At 41.1% G+C, this 21320-nt stretch overlaps 1 protein-coding gene across 1 annotated transcript in view; it reads left to right on the forward strand.

Moving 5' to 3' along the window:
* Positions 1 to 21320, forward strand: part of LRRC1 (leucine rich repeat containing 1) — a 78612-nt gene that overhangs the window by 30745 nt on the left and 26547 nt on the right. The window contains exons 3-4 of the mRNA XM_075747374.1: positions 4147 to 4225; positions 7243 to 7332. Coding sequence (XP_075603489.1) covers positions 4147 to 4225; positions 7243 to 7332 — 169 coding nt within the window. The remainder of the gene's footprint in view (positions 1 to 4146; positions 4226 to 7242; positions 7333 to 21320) is intronic.

Below are 21320 nucleotides of genomic sequence, written 5' to 3' on the forward strand. Positions count from 1 at the left end.
ATATTTGTTGGCTTTTACAGATAATACTTGTAACAGAAAAAGCTTATCAAAATAGTTTTGCTGAGAAGATGTATTTTCTGGTTTTCATAGTCTATCATACAGAAGTAGAAGAGAAATTATTTGCAATACGGCAATGAAATGACACATTGGGGGAGGAAATCAGTAGCATGATTAGTTTCAGAAACTCTGTTATTGAGGATTTAAGTTTGTCTTCTGCTTTATATGTTACATTTTTATGTGTGTGTATATATATATTTTTTTTTTCCCAAACAAATTAGGATAGTTCTTCTACTTGAGCTTTGATTTTTTGTGGGGCTTTTTGTTTGGGTGTGGGTTTTTGTTTTTTGTTTTTTTTTTTTATCTGGGAGAATGATTCACACAAACAGAAAGTGTGTATCTGTATATGAAAGGCGTGTGTGTGTACGTATATGCAAGTATAAAAGTTGTGGACACTGGCTTGGTTGCAAAGAAATGAGTTATTCTGAGGCCTTAGAAGCTTTGAAGTAGTGATGTCCATTTCAGGACTTTTCCAGGTAGTTATCCAGGGAAGGATGGTATGAGGACCAGATGGTGGATGACATACATCTTTACTTGCTGCTGGTTAGCAGAGCTCAGTATCAGTGTTTGTCATTGCTGTAATGCAAGGTAGAAGTAACAATGTCTGCTGAGTGCATGTAGGACCTCTGTCTTCAGTAATCCTGTAGTACCAAATCAGTCTTGTACAGGTGGCACTCAATTGTAGAGGATTGGAATGAGTGCAACCATCAGCTTTGTTTGTAAATGCAGTTTTGATTTTTTTTTTCACTTTATGTATATTTCTATGTAGGGAAAGGGAAGCTTTCTGTTTCTGTGTACTGTTTGTGTTTCTTAAAACACCCTTTCAAAAGTGAATGCTTTTCCATGAGTGTTTAATTAAAAAAAAAAGAAAAGAAAGAAAAAGTACTAGTTTTTTTGCCATCTGTTTTGCAAGACAGAGTAATGTCCCTGCAATGATGTCAATGCTTTTACTTTCTGGACTGTTAGTGACAGGCAAATGCTTTTAAGTGCTTAGAGCGTTATGAGAATTTATCACTGTAAGGTCATCATTTAATCAGGCACTCTTAAAGATTTGATTTGATTTGTTTTGTTTTGTTACTCAAATGCTACTATTCAGACCTGTTTATCCCTACCATATGAGGGGAATAAAGTGTGAGGTTTTGACTCCTGAAGTGAGGTCAGTAGAGACACTTCTGAACGTGATGCTTTGAAACAGACTGGTTGTTCAAGTGTCCTCAATTTAAATTTGGGAGCCCGGTGGCTCGTGTGGTAGCTTCATGGCTACTTCTGAGGCTCTTCGTAGAGGATCTGCTTGTTGACTGCATCACTGGTGTGTGTTGTGCTGGATTTGGGCTTGTGAATGAGATGAAACCCATGAAGAGGTTTTGAAGAGCCTGACCACGAGGCTTGATTGCTCTCCAGCCTGATGCCCCCTGCACAGGGTCCCTCACCTATCTGGCCTTTGTGCCAGGCTGATGTCCTCACATGTGGTCTGGTCTTTCTGTGAGGCAAGCTGCCCTGATTTGGGGACTCTGTGTGACCTGTCCCTTCTAACCTCAAAGGCCTCACGTAATGTTTCACTCTGAATTTATCTCATTGCTGTTCGATTTCTAGGAAAGATCAACTGTGTCCCCTCAAATACCAAAGCTGTTATGAAGGAGTGGGTGGGTAAGAACATATAAAACATCTCTGATGGGACTTAGTCTCTAAAGTCACGTATTCCATTTTATGGGACAACTACTGCTGTTGACAGGCCTTAGGATTTGTGTACATTTAAAAGTAGTTTGATTCTCCTTCACCAAGTGTACGGAGGGAACTGTTTGTGCTGCGCACACCGCACCATGCAAACCTCGCTCTAGGTGGCTTTGGTGTTGTAGAAGCACAGCTTGGTTGTTTGATGCCTCGCACTGTGAGTATTCACCCCTTGCATTCATTATTTTGATATTTAGTAACAGTGGATATATTTTCTGAATATGCAGTGTATTTCTAGGGTTAGTGATTAGACTACTCCAGAGCTACTCGTAATCATGAGTAGATGAGGCAGCGCCTTGAGCACTGTGTTCAGTTTTGGGCCCCTCAAAGAAGGATACAAGAAGGATATTGAGGTACTGGAGTGCATCCAAAGAAGGGTCACGAAGCTGGTAAAGGGTCTGGAGCACAGGTCTTATGAGGAGCAGCTGAGGGAACTGGGGTTGTTTAGCCTGGAGAAGAGGAGGCTGAGGGGAGACCTTCTTGCTCTCCACAACTACCTGAAAGGAGGTTGTAGACAGGTGGGTGTTGGTCTCTTCTCCCAAGGAACAAGTGATAGGACGAGAGGAAATGGCCTCAAGTTGTGCCACGGGAGGTTTAGATCGAATATTAGGAAAAAATTCTTCACTGAAAGGATTATCAAGCACTGGAACAAGCTGCCCAGGGAAGTTGTTGAGTCACCGTCCTTGGAGGTGTTTAAAAGACGTGTAGATGTAGCACTTATGGACATGGTTTAATGGTGGACTTGGCAGTGTTAGGTTAATGGTTGCACTTGATGATCTTAGAGGTCTTTTCCAACCACAATGATTCTATGATTAGGAACTGTTTCTCCATCTGCCCCAATATTTTCAAAACTGTGCCTGGTGGGTGTACTGGGAGCACTGGGGTTCATGAGGCAAGAGTGATTTGCTTCCATTCTAAGAGGAAGCACCTCCTGGGATGGAGCGAAACCCATTTGGGGGTGCCCATGTCCCTCCTTCCTTCCTTCCAGCCCTTCCTACTCATGTAGGAAACAGAAGAAGGTTCCCCGGAGATGCTCCTCTACCACCCTGTTGTTGATCATTCACAACGGGTGACCTGTGGGTTTGGAAGATGTTCTTGCTGGCTCTGGGTTCAGTTCTGAGCTGGGAATCATTCAGAATAGATGCATTTGCTCAGATTACCTGGCAAGAGATGAACCTGATGAGCAGGTATTCTCCTCCCTCCTTCCCTCCTCCCTCCATTGCACAGCTTTTGGGGAGAAGAGCTGAATGAAATACATAGGTAGTCAATTCTGAGTTACTCAGCTAGGTAGGAAGAGACCTAATTTCCAAATATTTTTCAACATATTTAGATCACTGATGGCTGCTGAGGTTAGTGGCACCACTTGCATGAGGAAAATAAAGACGTTTCCTGAAGTATTGTTTGTGACGAGAACAGCAGAAAGAGGAGATGGAGTAGGTTAAATGCTCTGTAAAAAAAAAAAACAGCAATAGGAGAAAACTTGGAAACAGAAGTCTGATTTTTTATTTTAAGATTTGCCTTTTTTTTCTTTTTGCATCTTTTCAAAATGAATCGTAAAAATATAAGTTGTTAAACAAGGAAACCAATCACATTTGTTTAATTTTTGCTGGATCTTAATGAGTAAGCAAGGACTTCCACAGCCTATTCATGGAAATACTGCTTCACATAAGAGGCCCAGAAGGCAGGCTTATTTTTAAGATGGCATGCCTAACTTTTGTAGGTAAATGTGTTATGTTGAAGATAATTGAAAAAAATACCTGTTTTCACATACAAATATCTCTGGTTACTTTCTGGCAATCTAAAACAGTGTACTAGCACTTATTTGGGACCCGTCAATTTGAATAATATTTTCAAATTACCTGGCTTTAGTGTGAGGGAGGCTGGTTCTGCTCCCCTGAGTGTATGTTACAACTGGATACACTTGCACATTCTCTTCTGCCTTCCCTTGTTTTCCCTCCCCAAGTACTTTCTGCTGGCACAGATTGTGGCTGTGAATTGATGAAATTACAAGAGGTTCAGATTTTAATTTGTTCTTTAGGACAATCCAAGCATATAAAGAGTCTGTTTTTTTGATGGGCAGAGGCTGATAAAGATCAGTCCAAGGACAGGTGAGTAGTTTAGGATCAGGACCGCGGAGCAGGAGGGGGAAAAGGGATGTGAAAAAGCACAAAATGAGTTTGCCATGATAGCTGTGTACTTGGATGTGAAGCAGTCTTGCATGTTGAAATGTCTTGAAAGATACAAAGATAATTCCTTGCAGTAGCAAGTTACTGAATGTAATGGGGCAATAATTTCAGTGTAGATGCGGTACAGTTGTTGATGATTTTTTTCCTTTTTTTTTTTTTTTTTCTTCTGCAGATATTCCTGAAATACCAGAAAGCATCTCATTCTGCAGAGCACTACAGGTAGCAGATTTCAGTGGGAATCCACTGACTAGGTAATTTCCACCTTCTTCTTAGTACTTGCCATACCAGAATTACAATCTTGCTGTAACAATTACAATTTTAAATAAGCCCTTAAAAATTGTGATCTAGGATCTCTATGAAATCTTGCCAACAGTGTCTATCTCTGGCAGAGACTGCAGCAAAAATTCAGATTTAAAAAGTGATGTGCATCTTTCCTGGGAGGGGATGAAATTTGTTAGCCAACCAGGAAAAATGTAAATCTGATTGTCTCTTAAATAATTTTCATTCCTCCTCTTCAATGCATAGGAAAACCATGCCCATACTTGGGAGAGATAAGGCAATGGTTAGCACGAATGCATTGGCACAAACCCAGGTGCCTGACAATTTGGAAAAGACTTTATATCAGCCGCTGCAGATAATGGCTTTTACTAATGATTAAAGCTTGGACTAGCGTTTCATCACCCTCCCATCAATTGGGACACAGTGGCATGCAGTAACATGTGGCAAAAATGCACTGCAGATGTCGGTGGCTGCTACGGCTGCTGCTGGTCTGTGTTCTGCTAAGCTGGGGTTTGGGGATTACGCATGCTTTTACTATGGAAGAGGAGTTTTGTTTACATTTCTCTGTTCCATTTGCTGAAGAATTTGGAATTTATCTAGTGAAATCAGGCTGGAGATAGCAAGGAAGAGGTGATCTGCTAGTTAAGCTATTTGGAGAACTGTTTCCTAAACTAGCCTGTGCCACAGAGCTCCTTTGTGATGCTGAGCAAGTCGCATAAGCTGGAGCATTCACAGTGGGCGCTCGCTGACCTGCTTTGCTTTGCACCGAGATGGGCTGGGAATACTTGCAGGATTAGCTGGCTGGCTGGGGTGCAGGAGTGCTAACAAACAGGAGAGTGTCTGTGATATCTTAAGCTGCTCCAGTGGTTTTGCAAGATGGCTTCTTCCACGTGTGCAGCTGAGATTCTTCAGAAGTGCGCTTTGAATATTGCCCATAGTGTATCCTAAGTTGTCTGGAAAGTCACATCTCTGACCATCAAAGGGACACTTGTGATCTTAATCCCTGTGCCTCTGTAGTCCATTTATACAGTGAGGATAATAATACCACAAAAATCTGGTAAAGCAAACTGAGGCTGAACTCATGTTTAGATACGCAAGTGGTGAGGGTCACTGAACAGCTTCTTCCCAGGTATCAGTGTGAAGTACATAAAGCTCAGAGCTGCATCTTGTGGTATTGAAATCAAAATTGTCTGTAGTAGTGTGCTAGTTACCCTTCTCCATTTTGTGTGCTGAATAAGGCCTCAGGCCCAAGTAATATGTTTCCTTAAACAGTAGTTGTAATGCACAGCTGTGGCTGAGCAGAATTAACAAAAGAGTTGAAAGGCTTTTTAACAGCATTGAAATACATCTCACAACTCTTTGTTGGCAGTTTAAGGGAATTTTAAAAATTCTTGATAAAGTGGCTCCAAAGTGTATATGTGTCCTGGAAAACATCACTCCAAGCAGTTTGCTAAGTTAGAAAACACAGATACCAGAAGCTGTTTACACATGGTTGCCAGGTATTTTCTGTGATGAGATCCAGAATTTCAGTTTTACCTATATGACAACACATAGGTTTTGGCACTAATTTGCCCAAGCAGAGTAGGAAACTCTAGTAGTGATTTCCTTTCCTGTGTGATATCCTGGAACTTTAGACATTGATTCTTGTCCTTATTTCCTCTAAGCTTAAAAGCCAGTTGGAGATCTTCCCAATCAATGTCCTACCACTAATACACTATGTTGCCTCATTGTCAAACTTAATCATTGATGAACCTGCAGCACTAAAAGTGTCTGGCAGACCATCTTCCCAGCTGTTTTCAGATTATTTCAGGTTTATATTAATAAAAAGCAGGCACATTTATTGTAGATGAGACTGGAAGTCCACTACATGCTATAGATAGAATAGAATAGTTCCAGCTGGAAGGGACCTACAATGATCAGCTAGTCCAACTACCTGTCTGCTTCAGAGCTGACCAAAATATAATCTGACCATTTAACTCCAGTCTTAAACCCGTTAGAGCCTAAATGGAGCTCACATTTTTGAGATATTGGCTAGTTGCCTGCAGGTCATACCGTGTGCCTTGGGTGATGGGGAGAGCAGGAACCAAACCAAATGCTACAGCTTGAGCTTAGGTTGCGTGCTCTGGGGGTTGAGCAAAGTCAGATGGCTGGGTCAGGGGCTTCTCCACCTGTGCTTCATTGCCCCTTCTACCCCACGCTGTCTCCTGTGCAACTGCAAACTGAGCTGCTTGGTGCAACCCGGATGCCAGTTAGCAGTGAGTGGTACAGGCATCCATCCGTGGGAGGGGAAGCTGAGTGTTGCAGAAGACCGATCGGGTGATGGACCTAAAGGCTTTGGGAACTTTGGGAGTGTTTTGCTTATGACTGCATTTTATAGTGTAAGAAGGGAGGCATTACGTGCTGTTCTGTTGTGAACCAGTAAATGTGAAATGCTGTAACAGCAGAACATTGTCTTCCTAGCGAACAGACTGTTTCTTCAAAAAGCAGCAGTTGAAGAGCAGCCTAATAGCTAATGCAAAATGCCCATGCATAAGCATGTATGTAACTGAAGCCTGAATAAAAATAATTCATTTAATTATTTTACCATGTAGGTGATACAGGAAAATTAAAAAAAAATCTTTTTACTATTATATGTTTGATTTTTAAAATTTGTTAAAATGCTTAAAATGTTCTCAAGCCCTATGGCTTTTTAAAGTTGCAAATTGGAGGCAGGGATGATAGGGGCCAGGAGGCAGGGATATTACCTGTTCTTTGACACAGAAGAAACTTTAAAGTCTTTCAGTCATGTGTTGTGTGTGTTTGGGTTTTTTTTCTTACTATGATCCTTAGGATTTTCTGAGAGTCATGCTGGAGTCTGGGCATGCCTCCCTCTATGTATATTTGCTAAATAGACTCTTGTTTTCCACTACATGTTCTCCTTTCCAGTATCTGTTACATGAATGTGAATACTTCTGCTGGAAGTCCTTGATTTGAATTAATATCTCCACAGGTTGCCCGAAAGCTTTCCTGAATTACAGAATCTAACGTGTCTTTCAGTAAATGACATCTCTCTGCAAGCACTACCTGAAAACATTGGGAAGTAAGTTTTTTATACTTTATTACTATCTTAATTAATTTTCTCTTTATTGTTATGCCTATTGTATAAATGACTTGCATAATTATATGTAATATACCTATAAAGTTATTTACAAGTCTGTGCTTATTTTTTATATTCTTTCCTGTCTGAGGGATCTGTTCAAGAAAAGTCCGTTTCTGTTTTCACTTGACGTAAGCAGGCTAATGCAGAATCTGAAGCATGTGTATGTTTCAACTCTGTTTTCTGGGATTTGGAGTAACTTGGAATTTTATGTGCAAAATTAAATAGGTGTTTTGTGATGCAGATCTGACCTTTTGCTTTCCTTCATTGTAGTAGACCATTGATTCATTATTGTGAATGTGTCAGAGAGCTTGCAGCTTAGCTCAAAATCAGACAATTGTTGGCACAAGAACAGATGAGTAAAAGCTGACTTGGCATCAGGATGGAAATTAGAAGGTTCCTAACTATAGGAGCAGTCTGGTTCTGAAAAAAATGCCAGTGGGAGCTGTGGAGATGAAAACTCATGGAACAGCTCTTAAGATGATATTTGATAAGCTTTTAAGATGTTTGTTAACTCTGGAAAGTAGAGCAGGGTTGCAAAGACAGACTTCCAAGGTGGAAACATGTGGAAAGTAAAGTGAACATAGTTTATTTGTTTCATATTGACTGAAATTATCATCTACGCTTGCAGAAAGGAAATCTCTGTCCTCTTAGTGGAGAGAAGGGTATCCCTTCCAATTTGAAGGAAAAAGGGTAATTCCGTGTCTCCTCACTTGAATATGTTAGAATGGTTCAGATCAAAGGCTCATGTACCCCAGCTTCCTTCTACAGTTGCAGTAAGTAGATGCCTAATGAGGATTAAGAAGAAAAGCATATGTTTGATTACTCCTCTTTCTGTCCCCTGACCATTTCTGATTCGGAGGATTTCCTGAGCTTTGGATTTTGGTTTGTCTAATTGGTAGCACATAAGGAATCTCTCTTCTGTGTACTTGTCCAGTTTCTCCTTGAGCTTATGTAGCCACCTTTAGTATTCTCCCCTGGCAAATAGCTGCACGTGTCTATTACTCATTGCATTGATTTACTGTTGGGGTTTTTTTGAGCCTGGCTCTATGTACCTTGGAAGAGGCAGCGAGCAGCTGATCCCTGTGGACTTCATCTGCTGTCAATGCCTTTGTAATTCTGCTACGGTATCCCCAGGTACTTTTTTCCAGGTTGAAGAGTCTAACTTGCTGTTTCAGCTTCAGTAATAGTCTTCACAGAACCTAAGATACTTTAACTCAGAAAAAGTTATTGTTTGTTACTTTTGGTGAGAAACATATGATTTTAGAGAATTTGAAATATCTTGCAGTGTCAGATTGTTCTCTTTTTTCTCTCTTCCCTGCCCCCCTTTTTAATCCGCACCTACCTTTATGGTTACCTTGCCCATATTGTTGTTCTAAGTTGCCATGTAGAGAACCACTTCCATCTTTCTTCAGACAGCAACAGTAACTCAGATGTTGAGTCACAAGTATCAGTAGAGGCTTATTAATCTTGGACATCCTTTCATAGAGTGGAACATTTATAACATGCATTCTTTAGGGAGTCAGCATAGTCCCTAACAGTAAAACCCAGCTGTTTCTAAACAGAGGAGTCCTCCAGAAGTGATCTTATTGTTAAGAACTCCTGCAATGTAGTCAAGTTCAGACCGGCATTGCTTTAGCCACTTCCCATGGGTATGAAAGCTGTCGGCTGGCACCACTCCAGCAGCAAGAGAAGTGGAAAACGTCTTTTGAAACCTTCCGCAAGCACTAACAGGTACAGCTAACGTGCCCAGTGACTGTGGCAAAGTCTGACCTAAAAGTTGCATAGGCCGGGGCTTTTGTGACATTCTTCCTTTTCTGTAAAAGTTCACAAAACTTTTCATGCAGCTTTTCGCAGCGCTGGCAGCTAAGAACAGGCTTGTTCAGACTGCGGTTACTGAAAACTGAGGGGAAAAATTTGGGATCCTGCCTGATTCTGAAAATGAGTACAAGAGACGTGACAAGCTGAAATGATTCCCAAAGCATGAGGTGGACTGCTGGTTTGCAGACAATAGCTAGAGGAAGGTTGCTGGCTTCCCTGAGAGGTCACTGACTGCGGTGGCTCTGGCTTCTTGCTTGTCCTGCCTGTCACTTGATAGGGTGCTGATAGCCTCTGTTTTGGAGCAAATGACTAGAAACAATTTTGGTTAAAATGAGGATACCAGACATTTGTAGAGATGTCAATATGTGGAGCTGTGCAAGAATAAAGGTAAAAATTGGCCTGTTATTGATCCTAAGCAGTCCAGGGAAATGCTGTGATACTATTTCAGCCCTACGTGGGCTGTTGCAGAATGGAGCAGTGTAACCCATCCTCCCTCAAAGTCTGTATCTCATTCCCGATATTGAAGCTAAAAAAACGAGGGTCCTCACTTGCTTTGTGAAGAGCCATATGCTTGTCCTGGTGGTTCTCCTGGAGGGCTAGACTTTTAGTCAAGTCTGACATGCCTGCTTTGATCTGGGAAGCACTCCCAGGTTAGCTATCTGGAATATGAATAGTGTATTTTTACAAAAACACTTTAACCTCGTTAGTAGAAATTTCTGCTATGAGATTTATGCTTAAAGAAACAGAGGCAAATGCGTGGGGCTGTTGTCTTGGGCTCATCAGGTATTCACAGATAGGTGGGAATATGGCAGTTGGAAAGTCAATGGTAAGCTTGGGCTAAAGATGTGTGCTTTCCAACTTGAAAGAATATTAATGTAACACAAGGGAAACTCATGGAGTATCCACCCAAAACCTAACTGTTCCTGAAGTCTGTTGGGGAATGTCTCGGCAACAGAGAGAAAGGGATCCTGTCTGGGTCTGGTTGGAAGTTACTGGGAGGTCTTGTTTGTAGCCAATTAGATATGCAACTTGAAGTCCTTATGGGTCACTTACCTATGGGAGTGAATTTTATCAAAGTTTTAGCATCGGATCTGTAATAGATTTCTTTTTTTCAGTCTGGCTGCCAAGAAATGCAGCTTTCCTTTTTTAGTTCACAAAATTTTCATCATTTATTGCAAGTGAATTTGATGGTGCAGCTGACTGCCTTGTGTTTGGTAAAAGCAGTGGAATGCTCTATGGCTTCTCCAAAGGTTGCCTACTTGTGCTCTTTGTTTCCTTCTCTGTTCTTTTCCCTTTGCACTTGCTGGGACCTAAAAAATGCTAGGAATTAGGAAGAAAGTAATGCTAATTGTGTCTTTCTGGCTGAACAGACCAAGCAAGGCTCTTAGAGGTGTTTGGATATGTTTGCAAATGCCTTACTGGTGTTTCTGTGTGCTTCGGATAATAATCCATGGTGTTATTTGATGGAATAGGCTGGACCTGTGTGCTCTGTATGTGATCTGTCAAATAGTAAGCAAACAAACATACACTGGTCACTTATTCTACTACGGCTGGGCTTGTTTTGAGAAAAAACTTGAAGCCCCTGTGCTTGCTGCTGGCCTTCTGGCCACTAGAGTATGTGGAAACTTAGGGAAACGTGTCCTAAATTCTTATGGTCTCATATACTCTTGTCTGGGAAACTGCCTAAATAGTCAGTGAAGTCTCAGTCATCTTCATGTAGTACAGTGATCAGTATGTACTTAGTGTATCTCTCTTTACTTTTTTTTTCTTTTTTTTAAGCTACCCACTTAAAATCTTGTGGCACTGCAAACTTGCCCTACTGTCTTAAATGGGGAAAGCAACAAAAGTAATGGCAGGTGTTTTCCAAACAGCAATACTTTGAAGGTTAGTTGGGAAGTTCTTCCTAATGGCAGATAATAGACTTGAATTGCCTTGCTGTGAACCATTAGTGGAAGTGTGTTGTCTTCATGAATTCAGATATCCAGTCCGTTTTTCACATGGCCTGATGTATCAGATGAATGCCAATGTTCAGCTTCACTGTCCCAGGCCAGTGTCTGAACTTGTTCAAGCCATTACTATGTAGAGTTGCTGTTAATATTTGTTTACTGTGCCATTAAGAATTCTTCTGCGCAGAGCTTTTATATTATTCTTTTCCTTTGTGTTGCCATAAGGAGTATTTTTAAGGGTCCTGACTGGACGTTTGAAGAACATAAGCAAGGCCTCCCTTGAACCTTTTGTCTTTCCTCTTGCTAGTACCATGCTCAATGCGTGCCAACTTTTCTTCTCTATGAGCACTTCAGTTTGCTTATCCAATGCTGGTATATGTGCTGAAAGTTTTCCCTTGTTAGACGAAACATTCCTCTTTTAAGCTCTTGTATTGTTTTAGGGCATACTAGAATGATGTGTGACACACTCCTTTAGGACTTGATAACAGACTAGATGTCTTAATATTATCAGTGCTATTTTTTGTGTTTCTCTGTGATTTGTGTTCTTTTAACTTGTGGTGTGGTTGCTGTCTGGAATAAAACAGTGAATATTAATGTGTGTGAGATATTTTAGCTAATAATTAGGTGGGTGCAGCTTGGAGCAGGAGTCGTCCCATTGGCTAGTTGAACTATTTGGAGAAACAAGTTCCACAATTTAAGCTGCGAGTGGGAGTGTCTTTTACAGCGTTTCTCAGTGTAATGAGAGCAAGTCTAATTTCCTTGCCTATTCTGCAGGACCGTGTGTGTCTGTAGAGCTGCCCAACGAGCAAGCATAACCTGTTCCTCCCAGCGTGGGTAGCATTTAGGAATTTCCACTTGCTTCCAGGATTTTTCTTCAATAGTTCCTTATTTGTGTAACAGCCAAAACACAGGGCACGACTTTTTACTGAAATTAAAAAATCAGAGCCTTTCTGTGTTTGGGTATTTGGGTAAATCAGGGTGTTTTTCTGTAAGACTTCCTAGGGCATACTTTACAGTAGTATGAATAATCTAATGTCTGTCTGTCTCCCGCACCTTCTCTGTCCATATCTGTTCATTCTGTAGCGCTGGCATCAGGGTTAGTTTCCCCCCCCCCGCCCCCAGCCCACTGTGGTGTTGGCTTTTCACCAGCAAAGATTAGAGATCCGTACAGTGCTCTCACGGCTTAACGTCTAGAAAGAGAAGAGAGATTGTGTCAGCTTTGTATGTTTGCTTGTTTATTTGTGGTTCTTAGGCTTGAGCGAAGTCCAGGTACCTTCTTTGGAAAGCCTTTTATGTGTGTCTCTGATGTTTAATGTAGCATTGGTCTCTCAGATGGGTGCTTCACAAGGAATCGGCCCTAGCCAAAAAACCAGTCCTTTCAGCATGAAATGTGTATTTGTAAAAGGCAGTTATCTGTCAAACTTTGTGGGGACAACAAAATCAACAAGTTTCTTTACCAGGTGAAGTAGAGCAGAGCTTCACTACTGTGCCTTAAATGATGATTTAAGGCCTGCTGCCCATCAGCACACCAAACATCAGCACACCAAATATCCAGTTTTTAGCTTTCATCATTTTTTCAGTAGTCTTGTCTCTCTCTCTTTTTTTTTTTTTTGAAGCTAAAGTTTAGAGTATGAGATTATTACTGACTTGCAGGTAGAGTGTTTTGGAAGTTCCCTGCCTGAACAACTCTAGCATGGCGAATAAAAAAAGCTTTCCTCTGCCATAAGCAGCCTTGATTTCCTGCCCCGCCCCCCCCCCCCCCCTAAAATGTACAGATGGTCTTCTACTTGGACATGATCTCCAAATCCTGAGGATTCAACAAAAGATCGTAGTAATAACATGATCTGTAGTATCTCCATCATTCACAGCCTCCCTCCCCTCCCTTTTTTTTTTTTTTCAGAGAAGTGCACAGTCTGTGATACAAGAGAGTAGAATAGCTCTATTTTAGCTTTAGAAACTTTTGATGTGGGGAGGGGTGAATTTCTTTAGACGGGAAGGATATTCTTCTGATGCCAATGACTGATGAGTCTGGTTTACCCCCAAGCTGCAAACAGGCTGAATGGATCTGTGGACCTTACTACTGAAAGGGAATTACCAGGTAAGCAGAGAAATTTTCCTCTTAATGTCTGCAGCTAGCAGGTAGAATGCTGACATAGGCGTTTCATTATGACAGTGAACATAATGAAAAGAATACAGCAAATGTTACTGCACTTAGAAGCATTGTTTTGCAGAAAGATTTGTTATAGGCATGGTTTTCAAGAGTCGTGGAACCACAAATATCCGGAGATTTCATGTTAGAGAAACAAAGTCACTGAGTGTAGCGGTGTTTTTTATATATATGAATGTGTGTGTTTAATTCTAGAGGTTTTGAAGCTTTCAGCAACTTCTGAACTCGGAATCCTTAATGTTGATCTGAATAGGAGTAGCTGGAGACTAAAAGGTCTTCAGAAGCAAGGATGATACGCTCAATGCAGGTGATCCAGAAGCAGATCAGAATGGCATGCTTATTCTGAGAATGGATTCCTGGGCCAGTCCTTGACTGTGTTCTTCTTAGTGTATGCCAGGATGTCCCACGTGTAGATTACACATCTGGTAGCACCACATAGAGTGGAAAATGCTCTTAAAATTGTGTGAAACAAGACAATGTAATTCTGTTCTAAGGTTTAGCATAATAATGTCCGATTAAAATACGGTCTTACACGATACAACAAAAGTGATGGGGAGGCTTATCTTGCAAATACACAAAAGGAGGACTGTTTGTAGGTGGTCTGGCTAGGCCGATATAAATAGTATTAAAAGCTCTCACTCTGGCTTATCTGAATTTAGCATGCCAAGTAATATTTACAGAGTTTGAGTAGGTAGAGCATTCCAAAGTGTTAATCACAGCTGTTTGCTAAATGGCAAAAACGAATGTTAAGGAACTTGAAAGTTTATTTCAGCAACACTGTTTAACAATGTAATAGCAAACGCAGTGCCATCTGGCCTTTAAATAAGAGATGTTGCATCTCGTATGTTACACAAGGAAGAAATATTTAACATATATTTAGCAGTATTTTTTTGAAATAAAGTCATTCCATTTTTTAAGTCGTTGAAGATTGACATTGCATGAGTGGAATGGGAGATGTTTTGAAAACGAAATCTTGTTGTAATAGTGAATTGGCTTAGCTTCCCCAACCGGTTTTAGTAATCTTGATAAGCAAATGGGAGAATGTTAAGTTAAACCATTCAAAAGTGAACAAGCTGAGCTGTAATTACAAATCTCTCTCTTCTTAATGATGCTTTTTGAAGGTCATAGGGAGTTCAGTGCTCCTGTCCATTGTTTGGACCATGCTTGTTGCTGTCTCTGTAGGAGAGAGAGAGTAGAACTGATCTCAGCAACTTGAAAACCAAGCTTATATAGAAAACTAGGCTTAATTAGCAGCTTAGACTACCTCTGTTACATACTTAGGGAATTCCTTGGCCATAAACTGTAGAACTTTCCTCTGTTTTTAAAATTTGTGTGTGACTTTTGTACTACTGGCCATCTGTTTAGTCTTTCATCCAGTAAGTGGCTGATAAGATATTAATGTTTTTTAGCCTTCTTTTTTTCACTTGTGGAAAATCTGTTGCTTTTTACAACCCAGTTAATGGTATTGACATTTCAAGTAACTGACTATGCAAATGCTCTTCCTCTGTCTTTAGTCTCTCTGCCATTTAAGTCTAGGATGAAAAGATCATCAACTTTACTTTCTATTTAAAATCAATCTTCCAAGGAAGGAGGATTTGTCCCCCATAATTTGTGTCTACTTTTCCTAGCTCTGTAGAAAATGGCAAGTGTTACGAACATCATCCTTACTTTTCAGATGTTCTTAATAGAATTGTTCTTACTAGAGTACTGTCCTGCTTGTCAGACTCCAGAAGCGGACTGCTAAGGAAAGCCTCACGTGCCTTTCCCTTGCACATTGTACACCTAAACTTGAGAGGAAACAATAGTGTTTAACTTAGATGCAAGTTACTTCAAGCTGCTTTGCCTCCAAAAAGGAGGAGGGGGAATGTTCTCAAAGATGACTTCTGGAAGAATGGTCTTTAACAATACTGGTGACACATAATAACCGTTTAATCAAAACTAAATCTAGTTACCTTGCTTTGCAGTTGTTTTACAGCATCCCTTATATTCCAAGGTTGAACTGTAGAACTTCACGTGTGTGAAGATAGTTTGCTTTGAAATGGATAAGTGCCCTCATTTAGGAAATTAATACTTCCTGTAATGTCTGGCTCACGTAAGAATTTCTGGAATTCAGTAGCTAAGAATTTGCAAAAATCGCTCTCCCCTATTGCATGGTGTGGGCTTAAGGTCTCTCTCTTTAATTCTATCCGATTAATGTTACAAAAATTCATTAGTGCTATTCTTTATCATTCACACTGTAAAACAGGTTTCCATAACCAAAAGGTAACCAAAGAAAGAGGCAGGAGAGTGGTTAAAACTCACATTTGGGGGGGCGGGGAGGGAGTGCATTAAGCTTAGGCTAGATTTTTTTGAGAAACACTCTTCTTGAAAACAGGAAACTAGCTGCAAGTGTCTACTATTTGTAGGTTACTGTATAGTGGGTATGAATGTTAAGGTTCTTTCATGATAACTTTGTCTAATTATATGCCACCATTAAGCAGTAGTTGGAAGAAAAATAAGCATGTAGTGTTGAACCTTTTAAAAAGGAGGGCAAAATGCATACTGGGAGCATATAGACCACGAATTACATGGTTGTACGTTAACTGAACCTTAGGAAATTCAGGAAGCATAATCCTTCCCTATAAAGCTAATATTCCTTTTGTTGTGTTGGAAATGTCATTACACCAAAAACCCACATGGAGCTGGTTTTTAGACACTGAGGCAGGATGTGGTGCTGGCAGGTGTAGTAACTGCGTGTGGGTGAAATAGGGCGTACTCAGGGAAGAACTGAAGTGGTTGTTAACTCTGGGAAGGGGTGCGTGCTACAGAAGCTCTTGAAACCACCCAGGTTTAAGCACTTATTTTCATAGAACCATAGAATAGTTTGAGTTGGAAGGGACCTTCAAAGATCATCTAATCCAACCCTCCTGTTGTGGGCAGAGACATCTTTCATTAGAACTGGTTGCCCAAAGCCCCATCCAACCTGGCCTTGAACACTTCCAGGGAGGGGACATCCACAACTTCTCTGGGCAACCTGTTCCAGTGCCTCACCACCCTCACAGTAAAGAATTTCTTCCTTGTATCCAACCTATACCTACCCTCTTTCAGCTTAAGGCCATTACCCCTTGTCCTAAACAGTCCCTCCCCATCTTTCCTGTAGGCCCCTTCAGGTACTGGAAGGCTGCTGTAAGGTCTCCCTGGAGCCTTCTCTTCTCGAGGCTGCACTCAACTCTCTCAGCCTGTCTTCATAGGAGAGGTGCTCCAGCCCTTTGATCATCTTTGTGGCCCTCCTCTGGACTCGCTGCAACAGCTCCATGTCTCTCCTGTACTGGGGCCCCCAGAGCTGGACGCAGTACTCCAGGTGGGGTCTCATGAGAGCGGAGGGGCAGGATCACCTCCCTCAACCTGCTGGTCACGCTTCTTTTGATGCAGCCCAGGATATGGTTGGTGTAGGAGCTGAAGTTTGGAGACTGGTCTTTTCAGACTCTTTCTGCAGTCAGTGAAGAGAGGGTGAGAGAAATAGGCTTCTTTTGCGAGTGACTTGGAGCAGGAGCCTGTCCCAAAGGTGTATGCTGTACCTTCAAATACTTATGGTCTGAGTAAGTGGCATTTTGAGAGCTGGCTAGTGCCTGATTAATTCTGTCATTTCCTTGGGGGGGGGGAAAAGCTACTAAACATCAGATTCTCAATGAATTGTCAGTCTGCAGCTAGAAGCCTTGTGGGATGGGAATACCTTAGTAGGATCCTGTCAGATGAGTGACTAGTCACCTAACTGGCATGTCCTAGGCAGGGTCGTACATGTTATCAGTAGTTTTATTTGGGCAGTGGGGATAGGCTGCAATGTATTTAAACATGGCTAATTTCATGCACTTTGTCAGAATACCACAGTTAACCCTCTCATCACGTTGGAAGACCCTTGATAGACAGGAAGACTTTTCTGCACAAAAAGAAAATGAATCGCCTAGTCGACACTCCCTTCCTTCCCAGTCTAGTGTCACGCTGAATGTTTCAAAGTGTACATGCTGCGTAGAGATGCAGGGGCAGGATGTTACCGGTAATCTTTAGATGTTGGCCCAGCGAGCTGAAGTCCTTTGGAACTGGTGGAAATAGCCAGAATACAGGCTTTCTATTGCATTTCTCTATGCAGCATCCCTGGACTGTGTTCTGTAGCCATGGCTACTACTGCACAAAAAATGCAATATCAGACCAAATTCAGAATCTGTATTGTGTTCTCACCTTAGCCATCCTTATTTTATGTAGGACCTTCCCTTGTTCTGTATTAATATAGGGCCTGTGCCCATTCTCCTGTCTTTCCCTTCTCTTTGCAGTCTTAGAAATGTGAGGAAAAGATCTCTCTCTATATGCTGCTGTTACCCAAACTACATTTGGGATTTTGCATTCCCCTAACCAGCTGAAACTTGCTGGAAAGGGTGCAAATGGGGCCATGCATTTCTGCAGGTGTTTTAGATCTTCATCTCTTCCAACTCTGCTCCGTTGTTTCCCAAAGCCTGACTTCTTGTCTTTCATTACAGAAATAAGAGAAAGCTTTTGTCCAACTTTTATTAACTAAGCGCCTTTAGATTTGACATTAGTCCTTTTACCATCTACCTTCCTTTTCACCTAGCTTTTTCCACGTTTTTTTTTCCACCACCTTTGTGTTTTTAATTCCATTTTCACAAGAAAATAGCATGTGGCTCTCTGCGCTTCCCCGTGCTTTCCTCAGAAGCCTTTTTTGGTGTACCCCAGGGCTTGAGTGCTCCCAGTCCTCTTGTGGGCTGGGGGTGTGTAAAATGGGCCAGATAACGTTGTCTGTTGTCACTCTTAAGGCTGGCTTTCTGTCCCCTTGAGTAGGGGAATGACACAGCTGTCCCTGATAAAGCACTAGGATAACTCCTCAGTTTTGTATTTTATAACTTTACAAGACAGACTGTGTTTAATGTATGTGATACACTGAAAATGTTGTAATATCATCCAAGATAACTAGAGAACATGTCTCTCTCTTTTTTTTTTAACTGCAGTTGATGTTCTACCTATTGCAGTGAGTTGCTTTTGTCCACAGTTACCTGCTTTTGGAAACAGTTGTTTTGTAGGGCATGTTGCTGTTGGTAATTTCTTTGCAATTAATCTGAAGAAAACCAGACTTGCGTTGGAAGAAGAAGAAGAATTGTGCTTTCATTCCGATGTCACTGACTGGTTCTAGTCTTACCTTTTATTTTGGAGGAGACTACTGTGGTTGACATGAAGGAGTATTTGCAGGGTTCCCTTTTCTGTAGACCATGTTGGATTGAGAATTTCTCTCAAATCATAGAATCATAGAATGGTTTGGGTTGGAAGTGACCTCAAAGATCATCTAGTTCCAACCCCCCTGCCATGGGCAGGGACACCCTCCACTAGACCAGGTTGCCCAAAGCCCCATCCAACCTGGTCTTAAACACTTCTGGGGATGGGGCCTCCACAACCTCTCTGAAATCCTGACAGGAATGCTCAGGAAAGACACTTCCAGCGTTTATAGACTAGTTTGCTATTAGTTTTGTTTTCAATTCTTGATTTCAAATCTGTGCTCATTCTTCTAACTCACATGATAAATACCCATTTCTGCAGTTAGTTTAGGTATAGCAGTGAATATGCGCGTCTGGTTTGTACTGAAAATGGCATTTTTAGCCCTGTCGTACCTTTAAATTTGATTGGGTTCCATCCTTACACCAGAAATGATCTGGAATGCTGAGATGGAAAATCTTGTAATTATTTCAATTACTGCATCCTCTGTCTGGTTTGGTTGTTGCCTTGTGTACAGTAATTTCACACACACGTTCAGTGTTCAGTGTGTGTGTGGTAGCTTTTGCGATGATAATTATTACAATATTAATGCTTTTTACAAGTTTCTGTGAAATAGCTTCTTATGATAAGTAGTCTTGAAAATGTACTTAGGGTTTTTTTTAATTTTTTTGATTGTTTTTCTTTCTCCTTGTTTTGTTTGTACATTTTCCCCTTGACATTTTGTTTGTACATTTTCTGTTGGTTTTTTTTTTTTGGAATGAGGACTGTTTGTCTGTGTTTGGAGAGCAGCCTGCAATGTTCTACGGTGCATTTGTGTTCCTAAATGCAGTCGGTGACCAGCCACTGGCAGAACCATGTCTCCTGTCTGAGTAGACTAGATTGCTGTTGTCTTCGTGTTTCATGGATTGAAACAAGTAGACCCCTGTGACTGGTTTTCTCTCCTAGGTGAAGATTTAGATTAGGGAAAGATTTGGATATCGATAAAGTATGGCTTCTTTTAGTTCTTTTCAAAAACTTCAGAAAGACTCTTTAACTAATAGTGCATCCATAAAATTAAGGGCAGAGGGAAAAGAAGAAAATGTATTTCATTTAGTATATAGTGAAAAATCTTTATTTGTAGTTTAGAAGAGGAAAATTACACTTTCTGAAGAGAATGTGGTGTTATATCAGAAAACATATTTGGAAAATAGCAAGAAATCTAGGATTTTTCTTGCAAATGACTGAAAATCCTGTCTCTTAACATGACTGAAAATCCTGTCTTTTAACATACCTTAAAGCAGTAAAATGTTGGTGAACATATAATGTATTAAGAAACTTGGTAAATTTAAGGAAGAGCTATACCTCTGCTCTGTAATATAGCACAGATTGGTTCTTCAGTGCATCAGCACGCCTTTTCCATTTTTGCCTGCTATTCTGTACTGTAACTGTCATGTTTTCCCATTTTAAATGGCAGCACATGGCTTTGCTGGGAGCCTCTTCTGTAACTAGTTGAAATTTAAGAGTAATGAGTGAAAAGTTTTCTCTCATTTTCTGGCCTCTCTTTCAGATGGATCCAGCTTAAACATATTACTTCAGTCGAATGGGGCAGCTTTGCTAGTGTAAACTTCATAGACTTAGTCTCTATTTTACATTACATGGTGGGAAACTTCATTTTGCCTATCGGGGTCCTCTTACGTTGCATTTGGACTCGAGACCTTGGAAGAAGTACAAAGGATGGATTAAAGGGGTGGAGAGCAGCGTCTTAATTTTGTTCCAGGGTAGAGTTATAGTTGTGAGCCTGCTGTGGGTGAGGATAGCTGTAGACTAAAGCATTTCTCCTCCAGAAAGCTGTGTCGTTAGAGATGAAAATGTAATGCTGTAGGTAGCTGACTCCCATAAGAAGAGAACCTAACCTGGGACTGCGATTGGCCACAGTCAGTCTCCAAAACGCAGGGTCTGTGGTTGGATGCAAAGACAACTGTTGGTGGATATGGGCACCCAACCCATACTGCTGGCTTGGGCAGTCCAGGTGCCTTCCTTGCACCTTCTTGGCAGTTGTGCTGGCCCAGGTGTTTAAGGGGATTTATTCTATGTTGGATTAGGGATCTGCGTTGCTCTTTTTTTAGCTGGGTTATTTTTAAGCAGGATCAATTTCCTGAGCTGCTTCACTGGCCCGCCCTAGTTTAATGATACGATGAGGCTGGTTAAGATGGTGGTTCCCAAGTTCTTGCTGTTGAACGTGATTTTGCTGACAAAGATTTCTGTTTAACCACAGCCAAAGTGGTGTCTGATGTAAGAAGAGAAATTAAGAGATTGCACCATTTTACTCATCGACACTTCAACATGATCAGGAGGGAGATAGATAAGTAGATGATCTGTAAACACAAGATTACAAGGCAGCTTGGCAGTGTGTGCATCCTTTTTGTATTCTCTTGATAAAAGTGAATCATGGGCCTCACCTAATATGAGCCTGAAGAGAAAGTGTGAAATTCGAAGGAAGATTGGAATAGGTTTCTGGAAAACCTGTAAACAAAAATATAATGGCAGTTTGTGGGTGGCGATGTGAGTAAGAGCAGAGCCATGTTCCTCCTGGAGAGAAATGGTTCTCCATCACCTCTTCCCTCTCCCCCTCCACTGGTTTGGTTTACATGAGGATGTCGGATACCATGTCCCATCTTGACTTGGGTTTTATAGTGTTAAAATTCTTAGGTGAGAGTTTTGTCTTGTGTTGTTGGAATGATGGCTTCCTTACTACCTCGTTT

The sequence above is a fragment of the Balearica regulorum genome, chromosome 3 (genome assembly GCF_011004875.1).
Source record: "Balearica regulorum gibbericeps isolate bBalReg1 chromosome 3, bBalReg1.pri, whole genome shotgun sequence".
Taxonomy (NCBI): domain Eukaryota; kingdom Metazoa; phylum Chordata; class Aves; order Gruiformes; family Gruidae; genus Balearica; species Balearica regulorum.